The 18,748-nt window shown below is 37.0% G+C and overlaps 1 protein-coding gene across 1 annotated transcript; it reads left to right on the top strand.

The window, feature by feature from the left end:
- The first annotated feature begins 4,027 nt into the window (after positions 1 to 4,027).
- Positions 4,028 to 4,600, top strand: LOC139839397 (uncharacterized). Its single transcript, XM_071829459.1, has one exon. The coding sequence runs from the start codon at positions 4,028 to 4,030 to the stop codon at positions 4,598 to 4,600; it is 573 nt and encodes a 190-aa protein (XP_071685560.1).
- Positions 4,601 to 18,748: the final 14,148 nt, after the last annotated feature.

Raw genomic sequence — 18,748 nt, forward strand, 5'->3', positions numbered from 1 at the left:
ATTCTACGCATACTATCAACAATACAATAACATATAATCATCATACTATCAATATAACATACAAAATCAGTAAAATATATGAAAAATTAAAAATCTAGGGTTAGGGTTTATACCCTAATCGAGAATCAAGAGATATCAACGTGTAGAGAAGAACGAGAGGAACGCATTTATGATGAAAGCCCTAAATCTTCAAGCTTGGAAAAAAAATATAATGATGATGATGGTGTGTATAGGTGACGGCCAAGGAGAGAAAAAGAGAGGAAGAAAAAGATATTTTTTTTTTTTTGATTAAAATGAAATGTGTAGTGATTTAGGTTAAGAATTACCAAGTTTCAAAAATTTGCAACATCACCCCTCCCCATAGGGAGTTCGGCCAAGATTTTGAATGGGGGTGAGCCCCACTAGTCCAACTTGATAAAATTTTAATTAGCTTGTGGCCCGAACGTTCGATCGAAACCCTAAACGCGAAAACACGACTACGCGATTAAAAATTCGGAGAGATAACAAATACGCGATGAAAAATATATATAAACACTATATATAATCATATAATATTAAAATATCATATTTAAAATAATTAGGATTTAAAAATTCCAAAAGCTTGACCGTTGGTTTGAAAACCGAAAAGATTCGCCGGATAGATATCCACGATTCGTATAAACATACAAATTTAATTATGAATACAAATATTCATTTAACACATAATAATTAATATATTATTACTAAAATAATAATATAGGTCATAGAAATGATGTGGCACGAATAACAATTAACGGTCGTTAAATAATAAACGGTAAAAGATAACGGAAAAAGTAGGGTCGTTACACCAGAGGCGTGCGATCATGCCAGTCGATTTTTTGATGTGGATTAGGTCTTTTTGCATCAAAAGATCAACCAACCCCAGTTACACCAACGAGGATGTTACATGTTATGCTACCGGTACAAAAGTCCCGTTTACACCTTGGTCACAGTGTCAGAAGGTATCTATATATCTCAAATCTAATATTTTCCCTACATTTTAAATGTAATAAGATTCATATATATTAAATTGTTTTTTATGTGTAATTGCTAGGTCCTATTTTCACACTTGTTGTCTACCGCCAAACACTTGGTCCTTTTTATTCTTGATTTGAGCGACTTCACAGTTGTTGTGTATGATAGTTTAATTGATCATGGGCTTATTGAATTCCAAGCTTTTTAGGTTAGAGAGTTGGGTAAGTGTTTGCTTGAGTTCGTGAGGGCTATTGGCTATACTCCTCCGCCATAGGTAAAAATGCCAGTTACATTCACTTTTAGCAAGGACGTACCTTGGCAGAGTGGTTTATATGGTGATTGTGGTGTTTGAGTTTGCACACACTTGGAGTGGTTAGCATGTGGGCTAATGTATACATTTGAAGCTGATTCGGCCAAGGTTGTATGGGTTTATAGACTTAGGATGGGAAAGAAAGTTTTAAGAGCATGATTCGACGTACAGCCACGTACTATTTTGTAGTTGCGTTATTTCGTATGATTGTAACTGTAAACTTCTTTTGATATGGATTATTTTGCTACATTATGGTAGTTGAACAACAACTGTATTTTGTAACTTAGAACGTTGAACAACAACTAGATTTTGTAACTTTGAATGTTGGTTAAAGATGTAGTCGACCACTAAACTGGTCTACCACAACTTTAATAGGTTGTAGTCAAACACCATAAGGATTTCCGCAACTGTCGGCCCCACATTTAGATAAGATTTCTTATCTTTATTCCATACGGATAAAAAATCCAACTTTACAAATTTCTTAGGATAGAATACTGGATTCTTTTTGTAGTATATATAGTGGTTGATTTTCATTACAATTCACACCACACATACTACTACCAATAAGCAAATAAATGGTGATGATTTTCAAAACTTCAAGGTTTCCTTCTGGTAAGTCATAATCTTTGTCTATCTACTTATAATTTATATTAACGGATAGTTTAAGGTTTACATTTGTTCCTGAGGTAAATTTGAATATGTAAACAATAATATCATTTATATGCCACTGAACTATCCTCGTGTACCCATGAAACTTCCAATCTCACCAAACAAACCCATGAATCGTAAGAGTTTGTTTTAAAAATCTTTAAAAAAAAATAAATATCAAACAACATTCACACTTTTGCATGAAATACATAGTGGATAACTGCGTGTTGGATATAATTGATGATGAAGATGATTTTAGTGATTTTTTGACCTACGCTATTTCAAATTAATCCGTTCAAATATATCTTGAATATATTATAAACTCAATGCATGTTTTTGGTCAAAACCTTACTAATCCCACCAACCAGTTCAACCAACAACAACAATTCCCCAATCAGTTCAACCAATAACAATTCCCCAATCAGTTCAACCAACAACAACAATTCACTAATCAGTTCAACCAACAACAATTCACCAATCAGTTCAACTAACAACAATAATTCACCAATCAGTTCAACCAACAACAATAATTCACCGATCAGTTCAACCAACAAGAAAAGTTAACCGATAATTACCACCAAGAAAACCACTGTACCAGAAAAGATCCTTACATCATTGACATGCCTAATTTTGATCAAAGTGAGTCCGATCACGACGATATGGAAGATTTCAATCCCCCAAAAGAAACAAAACACCCTTTTAAAAATTTTATAGTGGAGAAAGATGAAGATGATGATGATGATGATACTGATAAAGAGGATGAAGCAGAACTTACGACAAACCAATTTTGTGTAATCCTGAACGCGTTGATGTATTTTGGAATATGCCGCCGCTACTTTCTAACACTGAACCATAAATCAAACCTAGAGATATGACAATATATGAACTCTCAGACACAATTAGAGTTGGTCAAACATTGAAAACAAGGAAGAATTTCTTATGCAACTACGAATAAAGTGTGTTACTGAAGGGTTCCAAACCAAACCAAAGTACTCGGATAAGACAAGGTATACAGCTATTTGTATATCACAAAATTATGCGTGGCACATGAGTGCTGCTATTATAAAAGACAACAACAACTTTCAGGTACGAAAGATGAATGATGTACACACGTGCTCGAGTACACAAATTCTACCAAATAATAAGCATGCCAACACGAAGGTACTTGGAAACATGTTAAAAGATAGGATGAAACATGAAGGTCGTGTCTATCAACCAACTGATATCATGAATGATATGTTAGCTAGGTTTAAGATAAGCCTATCGTACCACCAAGCGTGAAAAGCCAAATGTTATGCAATTGAGTTGTTGAGGGGTAGTATGGAAGAATCATTTCAAATACTACCTTTGTATATACATAATCTTAAATTGTGTAACCCAGTGAGCGTAACCAACATTCGAACTGACAACAAACGCAAATTTTTTATGAGTTACATGTCCATTGGTGCAGCGGTATGTTAAGCAATGTCTTTCTCTACTTATTAATTAAATTTATCTTTCTTGTCTAATATGCAATACTTTTTTATGTAGATATGTTCATTTGTTAGGTATGTACGTTCGGTAATCATAATCGATGGAGCTCATTTAAAGGGTGGTTACTTGAGGACTAACCTAATTGCAGTGCCTACGGATGCTAATAATGGAATTTTTCCATTAGCCTACGATATTAGGGCAGGAGAGACAACAAATCATTGGACATGGTTTCTTGGGAATCTTAGAGACATGATACAGTCTTTCGGCTGTTGTATTGAGAATTTTACCATTGTATCCGATAGGTCACCCACAATAGTCGCAGACATATCAATTGTTTTTCTGGAAGTATTTCATGCACTCTGTTGTCGTCACTTGCTAATGACCCTCAAAAGCGAATTTAAAAGGGTTAAAAGTTACGAATGACACTACTGGAAGATGTGCAAGGCGTATAGAAAATTGGGTTTTCAATACCACTATAATATTCTCTGCAGACGTCTTCCAGATTCGGCACAAAAACTCATTGAAGTAGGCCTTAATAGATGGTCGCGACATCATGCAGATCGTGTTCACTAAGCTTACTTAACTAGTAACAATGCTGAGTCCATGAACGCATTGTCAGTTCATGTGAGGAAACTACCAGTTACAATGCTACTTGAGTTCTTTAGAGCTCCAGTTCAACAATGCATCTTGGAACATAGTAACACGACTGCTGGTTTAACAACACCTCTAACACCATACGCGGAACATAAATTGGGTAAACAAAATCATAAGTCTTTGAATTGGACGGTTAAACTGATCTCTAAAATAATATTAGAGGTGTTTGATAGTAGAAAGGGAGGGAAAGTGAATCTAGCAGAACAAATGTGCACATGCACACAGTGGCAGTTGTCCGGTCTGCCATGTGGACACGTGATGGTAGTAGCAAGGTATTTCAACCAACGAGACGTGACTTGTCACGTTCAGGGATATTTCACCACTGAAACTTACAAGTCCGCATATGAGGATGAAATTCACCCGCTAGATCATATTTGTGAATGGGAGGATCCAGGAAGTTTACCAAATATCCAACCTCCGGTGCTTAAAAAAGGCAATCTGGTCAACCAAAGGGTACTAAACGTATACCGTCCAAAGGAGAAAAGAAAAAAAAATCTACAAGAAAATGCAGTCGTTGCTTAGAATATGGACAATGTCGATCAGTTTGCACCTCACAATAAAATCTATCAGATCAAACACAGAGGTCAAAGTCAAAGTCAAAAACAAAGGCAAAGCCGAAGGCGAAGGGGAAAGGGAAGGGGAATGAAGAAGATTCATGCTCAACCTAATATGACGCAACTTGCAATTTGAGTGATGATTAGCTTATTATGTTTTGTTTATGGAATCTCGTCAATCGTTTATGTTTGTTATGTTGTCGGTTTGTGTCTAGTGTTATTGTTGTGTAATAATTGTTGATGTGTCGTAAAGTGGTATATGAATTGTCGTATAAAATAATATGGAAAAATACCGATTAAAGATTGCTACACAATAACGGGCAGTGTACCCGATCGTGTAGTAGTATAGTAACTGGTTTAGTTCCGTGTATCGTTCCAAGGACAGTTGTATTAGTCAAACTAGAATTATAAACTATATTATGATTAACTAAGTAAATGAAATTTAAAGGTACAAGATTTATGTTTTGTAGCTTATTTAATGATTAGCCAAATCAGAGAAGAGTAAAAGTAAAAACAATATTTTTAGTCTTTTAAGTTTATAAGTGCAAGGAAAGCAATTAAGATAGTTTTGATATCAAAGAGATGAAATATGCTCATCTAGACTTTTTACCCTCGATGTGAATGTTTATTTAGGATTAAGATCGGATCGATTGGTTATGCACGAGAACTAATTGATCGGTTTACCAAGAGTAGTCTTGAATAAACACTCAAATGGGATTACACGACGCAAGTGATGTTCTTGTCATCTAAGACCTCCTATTTGTAATCAACTAATTTAACTAGTCTAAAGACTTGAAGAATGATCAAGTCAATGGTGTGTTGATCATGATCCACTCCTATGTCAACTAATGGTTTAGCTTAGTTCATTCCCTTGGTCTGGTTAAATGTTCAATTCACCCAACCCAAGTAATCAATTAAGTGTAGTAATAAGATCCCTATAAACGTCACTAGATAAGGCAAATTACTAACACCTATTAGTTATATGGAATTGAGTAGTGAAAATATGCATGACAGATTCTAGGGAATTGATCGTTCACCTAGACAACTACACATATCAATTAAGCTATCTGAAAGTATCTACAAGAGTCGTTCTTACATTCCTATATAGACTAACCGTTTGAACGCAACTTACCCTTTTTTGGTAAAAGACGGGCAAACACTTGTCACTAGGTGTAAATCAATATACTAAATCAGCAAGATGGTGTTTCTTAGTTGAACAAGTATACTAACTAGTTGAATCGAAATGATTAAACTTAACAAGAATGGTTCTTGTATTCAAACATCAAACTATCATGCATGGTAACTATCAATCAAAAGTAAACATTCAACATCTCGGTTATTTATCTAGATGAACATAAAAGGAACTAGCCAACAATCATGCTAGAAAACTTAAACATAACAGTAACAAAGATAGAATTCATTGTAAATACAAGATTGACCTTTTTAGAGTAATCTTGGATGAAGCCCTTGAATGATCCTTGAATCTTCAATGATTTTAGTGTTTTTGATGCACTTTGATAAGCTCAAGAACTGTTTTGAATGATATGTTTTCGTCTCTGAACAGAAAGAAAACTGGCACACTTGGAATGAAGCTGGAAAGAGGTTTAAAAAGGCTGAAAAGTAGCTGGAAAGCACTGTGCGCGGCGCGCACATAAGGGGTGCGCGGAGCGTACTACTCACCTACCACACTTTTACTTTCCAGTTCATGATCGCACTTCAATTTGGATGTTTCAGGTACTTGTGCGCGGCGAAGTGCGTGGCGCTCTCTGTTGTGCGCGGCGCGCTCTGTTGAACTTGCGCGGGGCGCTCTCTGGTTTCCATTTTAATCAAATGTTCTGATCAAAGTCTTGAGTGCGCGGTGGTGTGCGCGGATAGTGCGCGGTGCGCACTGTAGCTTTCATTTTTCTGTTTCTTCGTTTCTTGTTCTGGTTTTGATCTTTGAGTTGTTTCATTCATTATCTTCAACATTTCTTCAAGTATTCAATGATTCTATGCTTAATTACAATACAACGGAATAATAATGGAAATATTACAAATTCGTATGAAATAACCGACGATAGGACTTGATATTGTGACTAATGATATGTCTATTTTGAGTAATATTTAAATCCCCCACACTTAACTCTTGCTTGTCCTCAAGCAAGTCTTGTTCTAATCATGCGTATACAAAACACAAATATATATGAATCAAAAACATTGTTTGAAGTACATTATACACAAATCACACGAATCACGCAAAACACACACAAAGACTCACGCTATATGGTACACAATTATCACACGATTCACACGAAGTACACAAAACACACACATTATTTTGTAACACAACTCACGCTATATAAACACATATTTACACAATTGGAATACACACTCGTGAGGGTACACACACAATTTATGAAACACACGCACACATTTGGATTGCTTGGGAGAGGTGAACTTCGATGAAAGTTCTTTAAAAATTTGGATCCTTAGGGAAAATTGGATCTTTGAGAAAACGTTTTAAGATTTTGAAAATGTCATTGCTAGTTTTTTAACTAGACACGTTTTCTGGTTTTAACCTCAAATTCCGGTTGAGGGTAACTAAAAACCGAAGTCTCAGTCGGCGATTAGCAAGCTATTCGCCCCCATGATTGTAGTATCATGGAACTCTTAACCGGGCGCCCCCTGACGCGATATAAATATCGGTCTTTCATGATAATTTTGTACAATTAAGATCAAGGGTTAAAACTGCGAAGACTAAGCTATCGCGCGGGACAGATCCTGCTCCAGCTTATACACCGTAATCGGTCTTGCACTGGATAGCGACTTGGATTTACCCTACCAAGTTTATTTTCGGGTTTGAAAGTTCAAGACTTTCCCTTCCCACTGTACCTTATATCGTGAAATGATATTAGTATGAAATGACATAGTTTAGGAAGTTTGCTATATCAAGTAAGGCGAAATTCGGAAGACTTTACTTCCTTCAAGGATGAACTAGATGCATCCTTTCGTTTAGTGACTTTTATTCCTTTTTCAAGCCAAACGTACTTTAATCATTTTAATTTTGCAAAATTTGTGATAGTAATTCGAAAAGATTGGTAAAATCCCCCACACTTGGCTTTTTCGTTAAGGCTTTAATAATTATTTCCATTAAGAATGTGATAAAACATGTTGATTATCCCTTTTATATGATTACTAGTTTTATGACTTTTAACCGAAATAAATTCAATCATTTGGTTGTTTCTAAATTTGTTTCGTGATAATAATTTCGGTTTATACACCTAGTTTTAAAATCTACAAATTTTAAACAAAATTTGAATTTATGAAGATAAAATTTCAAAAAAAAATTTCACCATTCCATTAAGAATTCGAAAGTAAGCCAAGATGTACCCGAGAGAATTACCTCCCCCACACTTAAGATTAAGTAAGGCCCTCGTTACTTAAAATAAAAAAAAAAATTAAAAAAATTCACGAGGGCATTTGTGTGAAAAGAGTTCGAAAAACCTTGATAATAAGCCTGAGATCGTGAAACTTAGGTGAGCGATGGCGCTGAACTTAATGCCAGCATAAGAACATCGTTCATTCCTTGATCTCTATCACAAATTCCAAAATGTTTGTACGTCGCTGAACTTAATGCCAACATCACTAAACCTTAACAATAAGAAATAAACAAGCACACAAAAATTAAATAGATAAAAATGGTGTTTTTAACACAACCACCACAAACATTAGTCTACAATACAAATATTCAAATTATTACAAACCAAAGTTTCTGAAAAATCACCAAATTGTTACCAATCATCAAATAAGGTACATTTGCCCTCTAATCATCACTAGAGAAATTACCAAAAGGCCATCCGGAGTAGGTTCCCGAACCATCATTTCGAGGTCTCCCGCGCGGGTATTGGTCCTCAAAGCGCGTCTGTGCATCCTGCATAGCCGCTTGCTCATCGTATAAGGGAGGACTCGGAATTCTGTTCGGTGTGTTATAATAGGTCGGGTTTTGGTAGGAAGTGGCATAATAATCCTGTGGGTGTTGCATATACAAACTAACATTATGGCGAAGCCAATCGCCCATGTAATTCCCCCACCTTTTATCATACCTTGAAGCCCTATTATGCTCCCGTTTTTCTTCCTGAAATTCATTAAATTGTCGCCTTTGTTCTTCATATTGGTCATCTCTGTGTTGATAACCAACCCGAAAATCATGAAAACCGGAAATCACTTCCTCCAACTCTTCTTCCCATGTCCTTTGCGTCTGCCTACGCCTTCTCCTTTGAAACTGAGGTAATTCTTCTTCACTTTCAGGTTCCTCCATGTGAACCTCCTCCTGGACATTTTCTCGTCCGACACCGCTACCACCTACTTCATGATCGTGGGCACGGGGTGGGTTTTGAGGTGGTGCCATCCTAGGAACAAAGGGAATGAGCCGATTTTGTTGGTCGAGCTGCAAAAATTGGGCATTGATATAGTATATACTTCCCAAAGGTTCCATCATGTCCAAATTTGCTACTAGCCGGTCAAAGTTAATTCCAAACGAGCTCGCTATTCGAGTGATATAGTGACCACCTACATAGGGTTTATATTTCTTGTCCCTGTTTCGTTTAGATATTTTGCCACGATGGTTGGAATATCAACTGGACTTTTATTGTATATTTTGTCCATCAGAAAAACGTCTAGCCTCGTTACCTTGTTGTTTCCTTCCCTTCTTGCATTGAATGTGCAAGAAACCAACCTCTGAATTAACTTCGCCTCTTGATGATGTATTTTCGTGAATGTGCTTCGACTAGCAGCGAATTGGTAATTACTTATGTCGCTCCAAAAAATTCTGGGATTGTAGCTGGAATCATAATACTCTGTCTGTCGGAGATATGCGTCCAATTGATCATCATCTAGCTCGTTATATATGTCCAAAGCACGAGCTAAATCGATTTGGCTCATTGATCCAGCCAAACCTCCCAATCTAAACCTCATAAAATCCTGCCCTCTCGGATTTAAAATGCATTGAAAGTTCAGAGTTGCGATGAATTCCTTGCACAACTCGGGGTAAATGGTTTCATTTATCCGCATAACCCGTTCCCATGCCCGAATTGTGATTTCTTGTCAGGATGACAATTTGTGTTTCACCTCTAACATTCGTGTACTCTATTGTACTCTCTTGCTTGAACCAATGGTTCCGGGTCAAAATACCAAGTGGCCTCACATTTTTTTCTTACCACCCATTCATATTCTTCCGCGTAGTCCTCATGATCCCGGACATAAGCTAACCAAACAGCAGGATCATTTTGATCCGGTACGGGTGCTTGTTGTCTTCCTTGGTTTAAACCTTGTCCTTGTTGGGCCGCTTGACTAGATGACCTTGTCTACACATAAGAAACAACACCAAAACAAAATGGCATATAGAAATAATACCTTGTTAGTGTTAGGTTAAATCAAAATACATGTTCAAAGATACATATAGCAATAGTTATGTTAATCCTTCATGCAAATAAATCATTTTAAGAGCAAAGATTATCATGACTAGTATAGCATTATAGAAACCAAATTTGAACATAATCCTTAAGCACAATTTAACTCATCATGTTATTGTTACCCAAAAATCTATTAATCATATCACAACAAGCATAATTAAGTGGAACACTAAAGCTTTTCATGCTTACATTATCAATTTTTCATTCAATTCATGTTAGCATTCCAACTTTGAGACTTTTATTCAAGATAACAAGACTCATAAAATATCCAAAATCATCTTCAATCAACCCACAATTATCAATTATAAACTATCCTTAACACATTATCAAGCTAGCAATTCTATTGGCATGTAAACCCTAGATTCATAAGAATATCATAAAAATACAATGGAATCTCAATTTTAAGGCATACAAGGTGTACATAATAATTAGATCATGTTAATGTTCACAAAAATCATGAATTTAAAGAAAACCCACTTAAATTCTTCAACAAATTCGAAATTAAGAGATTAAAATCGATGTATTAAAAAGAATAAAAAGTAGAAGAACATGAACATACTCTCCTCATCTTGAATTTGCTTGAAAATGGAAGAGATTTGGTGAAGATTGGATGAAAATTGGTTAGGGTTTGGTAGGTTTTTGAGTTTGTAAGAGATAGATGCAGAATTTGGGGATGAAAAATGGCAGAAATCGGGGTTGGGGTTTTTGTGGTTGAGAATTAAAAGTGGGCCCCATAATAATTGAACCAAAAAGTAGCTGAACGGAGGGGTGCGCGGAGCGCACAAGCTTGTACGGTGTTTTTCTTTTTGGTTTTGCGCGGAGTGTACCAGAGACTAACTCAGGAAGCTTGCTGATCAAAATTTTTCTCGATTTAATGAATTCAGTGGTGTGCGCGGGGTGCACAAACAAGGGTGCGCGGCGCGCACCATGTGTTCTTCACTGTTTTTCGCTTTTGATCCGTTTAGCTTTAGTTGGTAACTTTAAGGTAATCACAGAAGTAAAAAAAAAATCACACAGAATCACTCAAAATCACGCAATCCTAATTCTAACATTCGTGAAGGTTTAAAAATTGAGTCGCTTCACTCGACTCTTCCCCCAAACTTAGGTAGCTTTGGGGTCGAAGACGAGATTGACCTCATCTTCAATGTTCATGGGTCCATCAACATATAGTTTGACCCTGTGCCCGTTTACCGTAAACGTGTCACCTTTTGCGTTCCTTAATTCCACCGTTCCATATGGAAAAACCTTATTAACCACAAATGGTCCCATCCATCGGGACTTGAGTTTTCCAGGGAAAATATTAAATCGTGAGTTAAATAACAAAACACGATCACCCTCTTTAAAATCTTTTGGATTCTTGAGACGGTTATCATGCCAAACTTTGGTCTTTTCCTTGTAAATGAGTGAGTTTTCATAGGCATTTTGTCTCAACTCATCCAACTCATTAAGTTGGTTTAGACGAAGGTTTTCCGCTTCCGTAAGATCGAGATTACATGTCTTAAGAGCCCAATGTGATTTGTACTCTATCTCCAAAGGGAGATGACATGCCTTCCCATAGACTAGGCGGTAAGGTGTGGTTCCAATAGGAGTTTTGTAGGCGGTTCTAAACGCCCACAAAGCATCGTCAAGCTTTGTTGACCACACCTTAGGATTTGATCCAACTGTTTTCTCAAGGATCCTTTTCAATGCCCGATTCGTGTTTTCAACTTGCCCACTTGTTTGTGGGTGATAAGATGTAGAAATTTTATGGGTTACCCCATATCGTTTCAACACCTTTTCCAATTGGGTGTTGCAAAAATGGGTACCACGGTCACTAATTAATGATTTCGGGGTACCAAATTGGGCAAAAAGCTCTTTAAGAAAAATTATAACAACTCGTGCATTGTTTGTGGGGAGAGCCTTTGCCTCTGCCCATTTTGACACGTAGTCAACTGCAACGAGTATGTATTGGTTGGAATTAGATTTTGGGAATGGTCCCATGAAATCAATGCCCCAAATTTCGAAAACCTCACAAACTTGGATTATGTTTTGAGGCATTTCGTCTTTCTGACTAATTTTTCCTGCCCTTTGGCAAGAATCGCATGATTTACATACTTGGTGGGCATCCTTGAAGATGGTAGGCCAATAAAAACCGGCCTCATATACTTTTCTCCCCGTAACTTGGGGTCCGAAATGTCCATCAGTGGGACCAAGATGACATTGTAGAAGAATCTGATTGCATTCTTCCCCAGAGACACATCGACGGATTATCCCATCGGGACACCGTTTGAAGAGATACGGGTTTTCCCAAAAATAGTATTTTATGTCACTGAAATTTTTTTTTCGTTTCTGATGTGACATACCGGTTTCTAGGAATCCACCCGCAAGATAGTTGGCTATGTCTACAAACCATGGATCATCAATTTTCTCAATCTTCATGAGATTTTCATCTGGAAAGTTATCTTGGATAACAGTCTCATGGAGAACCCCAAGATTTGGGTTCTCAAGTCGAGAAAGGTGATCGGCAGCTAGGTTTTCGGCCCCCTTTTTGTCTTTAATATCGATGTCGAATTCTTGCAAAAGCAAGACCCAACGTATTAACTGGGGTTTAGCATCTTGCTTAGCAAGCAAGTACTTCAATGCTGAGTGGTCTGTATAGACAACCGTCTTTGCTAGTACCAAATAGGATCGGAATTTATCAAACGAAAAGACGATTGCTAGGAGTTCCTTCTCGGTGGTAGTGTAATTAAGTTGGGCTCCTTGCAATGTCTTGCTAGCATAATAAATGGGCTTGAAATGTTTTTCAATTCTTTGCCCCAAGACGGCACCAATAGCAAAGTCACTAGCGTCACACATAAGTTCGAATGGTATTGACCAATTCGGCGATATGAGAATGGGTGATTGTGTGAGCTTTGCTTTAAGTAGGTTAAAGGCGGTAAGACACTCGTCCGTAAAGATAAATGGAGCGTCTTTCTCAAGAAGTTTGTTCATGGGGGTTGCAATTTTGGAAAAATCTTTAATGAACCGCCGGTAAAAACCGGCGTGCCCCAGAAAACTTCTTACGCCTTTTACATTTGACGGTGGTGGTAATTTGGCTATGACTTCCACTTTAGCTCTATCCACCTCCAGACCTGCACAAGAAATTTTATGACCCAATACAATGCCTTCTTTTACCATAAAATGGCATTTTTCCCAGTTTAGCACAAGATTTGATTCTTCACACCTAATCAACATACGCTCAAGATTATGAAGACATGAGTCAAAAGAATCACCGAAGACTGAAAAGTCATCCATGAATACTTCCATAAAGTCTTCAATCATATCATGAAAAATAGCTACCATACACCTTTGAAAGGTAGCAGGAGCATTGCATAAGCCAAAGGGCATACGTCGATAGGAGAAAGTACCATAAGGGCATGTAAAGGTCATTTTCTCTTGGTCCTCGGGTGCTATAGGGATTTGGAAATATCCCGAGAAACCGTCAAGAAAACAATAAAAGTTCTTTCCTGCCAACCTTTCCAACATTTGATCAATGTAAGGAAGAGGAAAATGGTCTTTTCGGGTAGCATCATTTAATTTTCTGTAATCAATACATACCCTCCAACGCGTGATAGTCCTGGTAGAAATTAATTGGTCGTCTTCATTTGTGACAACGGTCATGCCACCCTTTTTGGGCACGCATTGGACCGGACTCACCCAAGGGCTATCCGAAATTGGATAAATGAGACCTGCATCTAGGAGTTTGACAATCTCCTTTTTAACAACTTCTTGCATATTAGGGTTGAGTCGCCTTTGTCTTTGTACACATGGCTTATAGTTATCTTCCATTAATATCTTATGTGTACAATAAGAGGGACTTATACCCTTGATGTCAAGAATTTTCCATGCTAGAGCCGTTTTATGGGCTTTTAACATGGAAACAAGTTTAGACTTCTCACTTACAGAGAGTTCGGATGAAATGATAACCGGGAGAGTAGAACCTTCTTGTAGGTAAGCATATTCCAAGTGTTTTGGAAGTGGCTTGAGTTCTAAAACGGGAGGTTCTTCAATCGATGTTTTACATCGGTACTCATTTCCTAATTCCAACTTTCTGTATTCTTCATCATTTGGCTCATAACCGTTAGCCATCAAGGTGGTCAACATCTCCACTTCTTCCACCATATTCTCTTCATCACCTTCCACAAAAATGCATTCTCCCGTACCTTGCAATTCTGGAAATTCCTGCAACAACTCCGAATATGTGTCTATAGTTTGCAAATAATAACATTGATCATCAGTAGACTCGGGGTATTGTAGGGCATGGTCAACGGAAAAGGTAACCTTCATATCCTCAATACTAAGGGTCAATTTCTGCCCATGAACATTTATCATAGCTCTAGCGGTATTGAGGAAAGGTCGACCTAATATAAGAGGCACACGTGTGTCCTCCTCCATGTCTAAAATTACAAAGTCAGCTGGAAATACTAGGGTACCTACTTTTACCAACATATTCTCTAAAATTCCATGAGGGAATTTAACAGAGCGGTCCGCTAGTTGAATTGCCATTCGGGTTGGTTTTAGTACCCCGGGGTTTAGCTTAACATATAATGAATAAGGCATTAAATTTATGCTAGCCCCTAAATCCGCTAATGCTTTAATGCATTCCAAATCTCCCAGGAGACATGGTATGGTAAAACTTCCAGGATCTGCTAATTTCTTTGGTATTTTGTTCATCAAAATTGCTGAACAATTAGCATTCATGGTGACGGATGAAAGTTCCTCCATTTTCTTCCGATTAGTAAGTAAGTCTTTTAAGAACTTAGCATACTTGGGCATACCTGAGATTACATCAATGAAAGGCATATTTATGTTAATTTGTTTAAACATATCTAGGAATTTTGACCTTTCAGCCTCTAGCCTTTCTTGTTGTTGTTTTCTTGGGTATGGGAGCGGTGGTTGATATGGTTTCACTACGGGTTTTTCCCGTTCTTCCTTTTCAACCACTTTTTTCAGCTCCTTAACCGGTTCATTATTTCGGTTCAACGGAACACTAAAATCAGAATTTTCGGGCATTTTTGGAGCATCGTATGCTAAACCACTCCGTGTGGTGATAACATTGGCGTGCTCATTTCGAGGGTTCTTATTTGTATCGCCCGGTAAACTACCTGGTTTTCTCTCACTAAGTAAATTATCTAAACCACTCATTTGTTTCTCCAAATTCTGAATTGAGGCTTTTTGATTTCGAAACTGGTGTTCATTTTTCTCGTTGGTTTGGTTTATATTTGTGACAAGCTGAGTTTGTGATGCAATCAACTTTTCCAACATACTCTCTAAATTTGACTTTTTTTCTTCCTGTTGGGGTTTTTGATAAAAACCCGGAGTTTGTTGTTGGAACCCACTACTTGACCCTTGTTGGTAATTGGAATTTTGACCTTGAGGGTTGTAGGGGTTGTTAAAGTTCCGGTTAAATTGGGCTCTTCCTTGAAATTGATTGTTATTTCTTTGGCTTATGAAAGCCACTTCTTCTTTTTGAGCCATTGTTAAACCGGCATCACAATCTTTTCCTAAATGAAGACCACCACAGTATTCACAACCTACTTTCATACTATGAATTTCCTTGGTGATTTTATCCATGGTTCGAGCAACACCGTCTATTTTAACACTTAGGGAACTAAGGTCATCATAGGCGCCGGCGCTTTGGACTTGAGCATTACGAGTAATTGGGCGTTCTTGATGCCACTCATGAGAATAATTGGCTAGCTTCTCGATTATTTCATAAGCCTCTTGCTCGGTTTTGTCCATAAGAGAACCACCGGCCGCTTGGTCAATTGAAATTCGGGTTGCTACATCACAACCTTTGTAAAAGATTTGGACCTTTTGAAAGGTATCCAAACCATGGTTTGGACAACCTCTTAGCATTTTAGAAAATCGATTCCATGCTTCGTACAGGGTTTCCATCGGCTTTTGACAGAATTGGGTAATTTCGTGTTGGAGTCTCGCGGACTTGGATGCTGGAAAATATTTCTTAAGAAATTTTTCCAACATACCATCCCACGTTTCTATCGTAGCCTCGGCCAATGAATCTAACCAACTTCGTGCTTCCCCTTGGAGTGTCCAAGGGAAAAGTCTTAAAAATATGGCCTGGTCAGTTTCTGGTTTAAGTTTAAAAAGAAGACATATCTCTTGAAAGAGACGAATATGTTCGTTTGCATCTTCATTCGGACCACCACCAAATTGACACCTGTTATTAATCATTTGAAGAATAGGTCCTTTTATTTCAAAAGTTACCTCACCAGTAGGCGGAGTAATAGCACTACCTTGTCCGGTCCGGGTTGCTTTCATCTTTGCTGCCATTGATTGTCGTGGTACCAACGGTCTTTCTCCTTCCATTTCAAAATTTGGGGGTTGAACGGGTTTACCAAAGTCAGAATATCGAGGCTTGGTCGTACTTGATTCTAAATCAAAGGTTTCTTGCTTTGATGAAGATTCAAAAATTTCAAGTACTTCTTTTGGAATCCTACCAAGCTTTCTATCAGGTTCTGTAAACGGTGTAAGTAATGGAGATTCTGAACTTCGGGTATGTGGCATATGCGACCTATAAACTGTCAATCACACAACTAACAAAAACTATTAAACATACCGATTCTATAAGTTTAAAAATCAAAGACTATTAAAAATTGAAAATAATTAAGAAACTACTTAATCACAAATCAGTTAATAATTCTATTTTGACACAAAATTGTCCCCGGCAGCGGCGCCAAAAACTTGATGTGTCGTAAAGTGGTATATGAATTGTCGTATAAAATAATATGGAAAAATACCGATTAAAGATGGCTACACACTAACGGGCAGTGTACCCGATCGTGTAGTAGTATAGTAACTGGTTTAGTTCCGTGTATCGTTCCAAGGACAGTTGTATTAGTCAAACTAGAATTATAAACTATATTATGATTAACTAAGTAAATGAAATTTAAAGGTACAAGATTTATGTTTTGTGGCTTATTTAACGATTAGCCAAATCAGAGAAGAGTAAAAGTAAAAACAATATTTTTGGTCTTTTAAGTTTATAAGTGCAAGGAAAGCAATTAAGATAGTTTTGATATCAAAGAGATGAAATATGCTCATCTAGACTTTTTACCCTCGATGTGAATGTTTATTTAGGATTAAGATCGGATCGATTGGTTATGCACGAGAACTAATTGATCGGTTTACCAAGAGTAGTCTTGAATAAACACTCAAACGGGATTACACGACGCAAGTGATGTTCTTGTCATCTAAGACCTCCTATTTGTAATCAACTAATTCAACTAGTCTAAAGACTTGAAGAATGATCAAGTCAATGGTGTGTTGATCATGATCCACTCCTATGTCAACTAATGGTTTAGCTTAGTTCATTCCCTTGGTCTGGTTAAATGTTCAATTCACCCAACCCAAGTAATCAATTAAGTGTGGTAATAAGATCCCTATAAACGTCACTAGATAAGGCAAATTACTAACACCTATTAGTTATATGGAATTGAGTAGTGAAAATATGCATGACAGATTCTAGGGAATTGATCGTTCACCTAGACAACTACACATATCAATTAACCTATCTGAAAGTATCTACAAGAGTCGTTCTTACATTCCTATATAGACTAACCGTTTGAACGCAACTTACCCCTTTTTGGTAAAAGACGGGCAAACACTTGTCGCTAGGTGTAAATCAATATACTAAATCAGCAAGATGGTGTTTCTTAGTTGAAACGACCCGACCCAATCCATAGGGACGAATACAATAACATATGAGTACATCGCGAGGCATTTGACCTCTATATGATACGTTTTATAAACATTGCATTCTTTTGAAAAGATATACCATAAATGAATATTTAAAATTCAATGTTTTCGACATCTGATGATTTCTACATATAGACAATCACCGTAAATAACAGTTTACAAGAATACTTCCGTTGACAATGCAGTCAAAATAAATACACGGTGATGATTTTGTGAATGCAATGCTTCCTCGAATAAAACATGTATGACTCCATGCACATGGTTTCTCTAACATATATGCAAACAGCGAAAGACTTCTAGGAACCTGAGAATAAACATGCTTTAAACGTCAACATAAAGTTGGTGAGATATAGGTTTAATGCTAGCAGCGTTATAAATATAGACCACAAGATTTCATATACATAAACGTTTTAATAAAAATATTCTAAGTGGTTGAGCACTTGATAACCATACTTAACATTTAATCAACGTCGGATATTCCCTTTATTATGAAATCTCACTACACTATACCAAGTGTAGTCACCGAAACGAAGTACTGTGCAACCGTTGAATACTGGTCGTCCAGTCCGGTTGGGGTTGTCAGGCCCGATAGATCTATCAACAGGATTCGCGTTTACAATACCACATGTAAATAGTAGTTACCAAGCTACAGGGAAGTATGCCAGTGGTACAACTCAACGTAGAATATATTTTTTTATCACTTGTGTCCATAACGTAAATCATAAAATGCATGTATTCTCATCCCGAAATATTTAGAGTTTAAAAGTGGGACTATATACTCACTTTTGCCTTGAAGGTATTTAACTCGACTTGGTCTCCGATAGATATCACGGACCTAACCATATATATATAATATATCAACATATTTTCTTTTCAAGTAATCGTTACATATATATATATATATATATATATATATATATATATATATA

Source organism: Rutidosis leptorrhynchoides, chromosome 4 (assembly GCF_046630445.1).
Source record: "Rutidosis leptorrhynchoides isolate AG116_Rl617_1_P2 chromosome 4, CSIRO_AGI_Rlap_v1, whole genome shotgun sequence".
NCBI lineage: Eukaryota > Viridiplantae > Streptophyta > Magnoliopsida > Asterales > Asteraceae > Rutidosis > Rutidosis leptorrhynchoides.

Coding starts and splice junctions, on each gene's coding strand:
- LOC139839397 (XM_071829459.1), top strand. CDS start 4,028: ATGAACGCATTGTCAGTTCATGTGAGGAAACTACCAGTTACAATGCTA.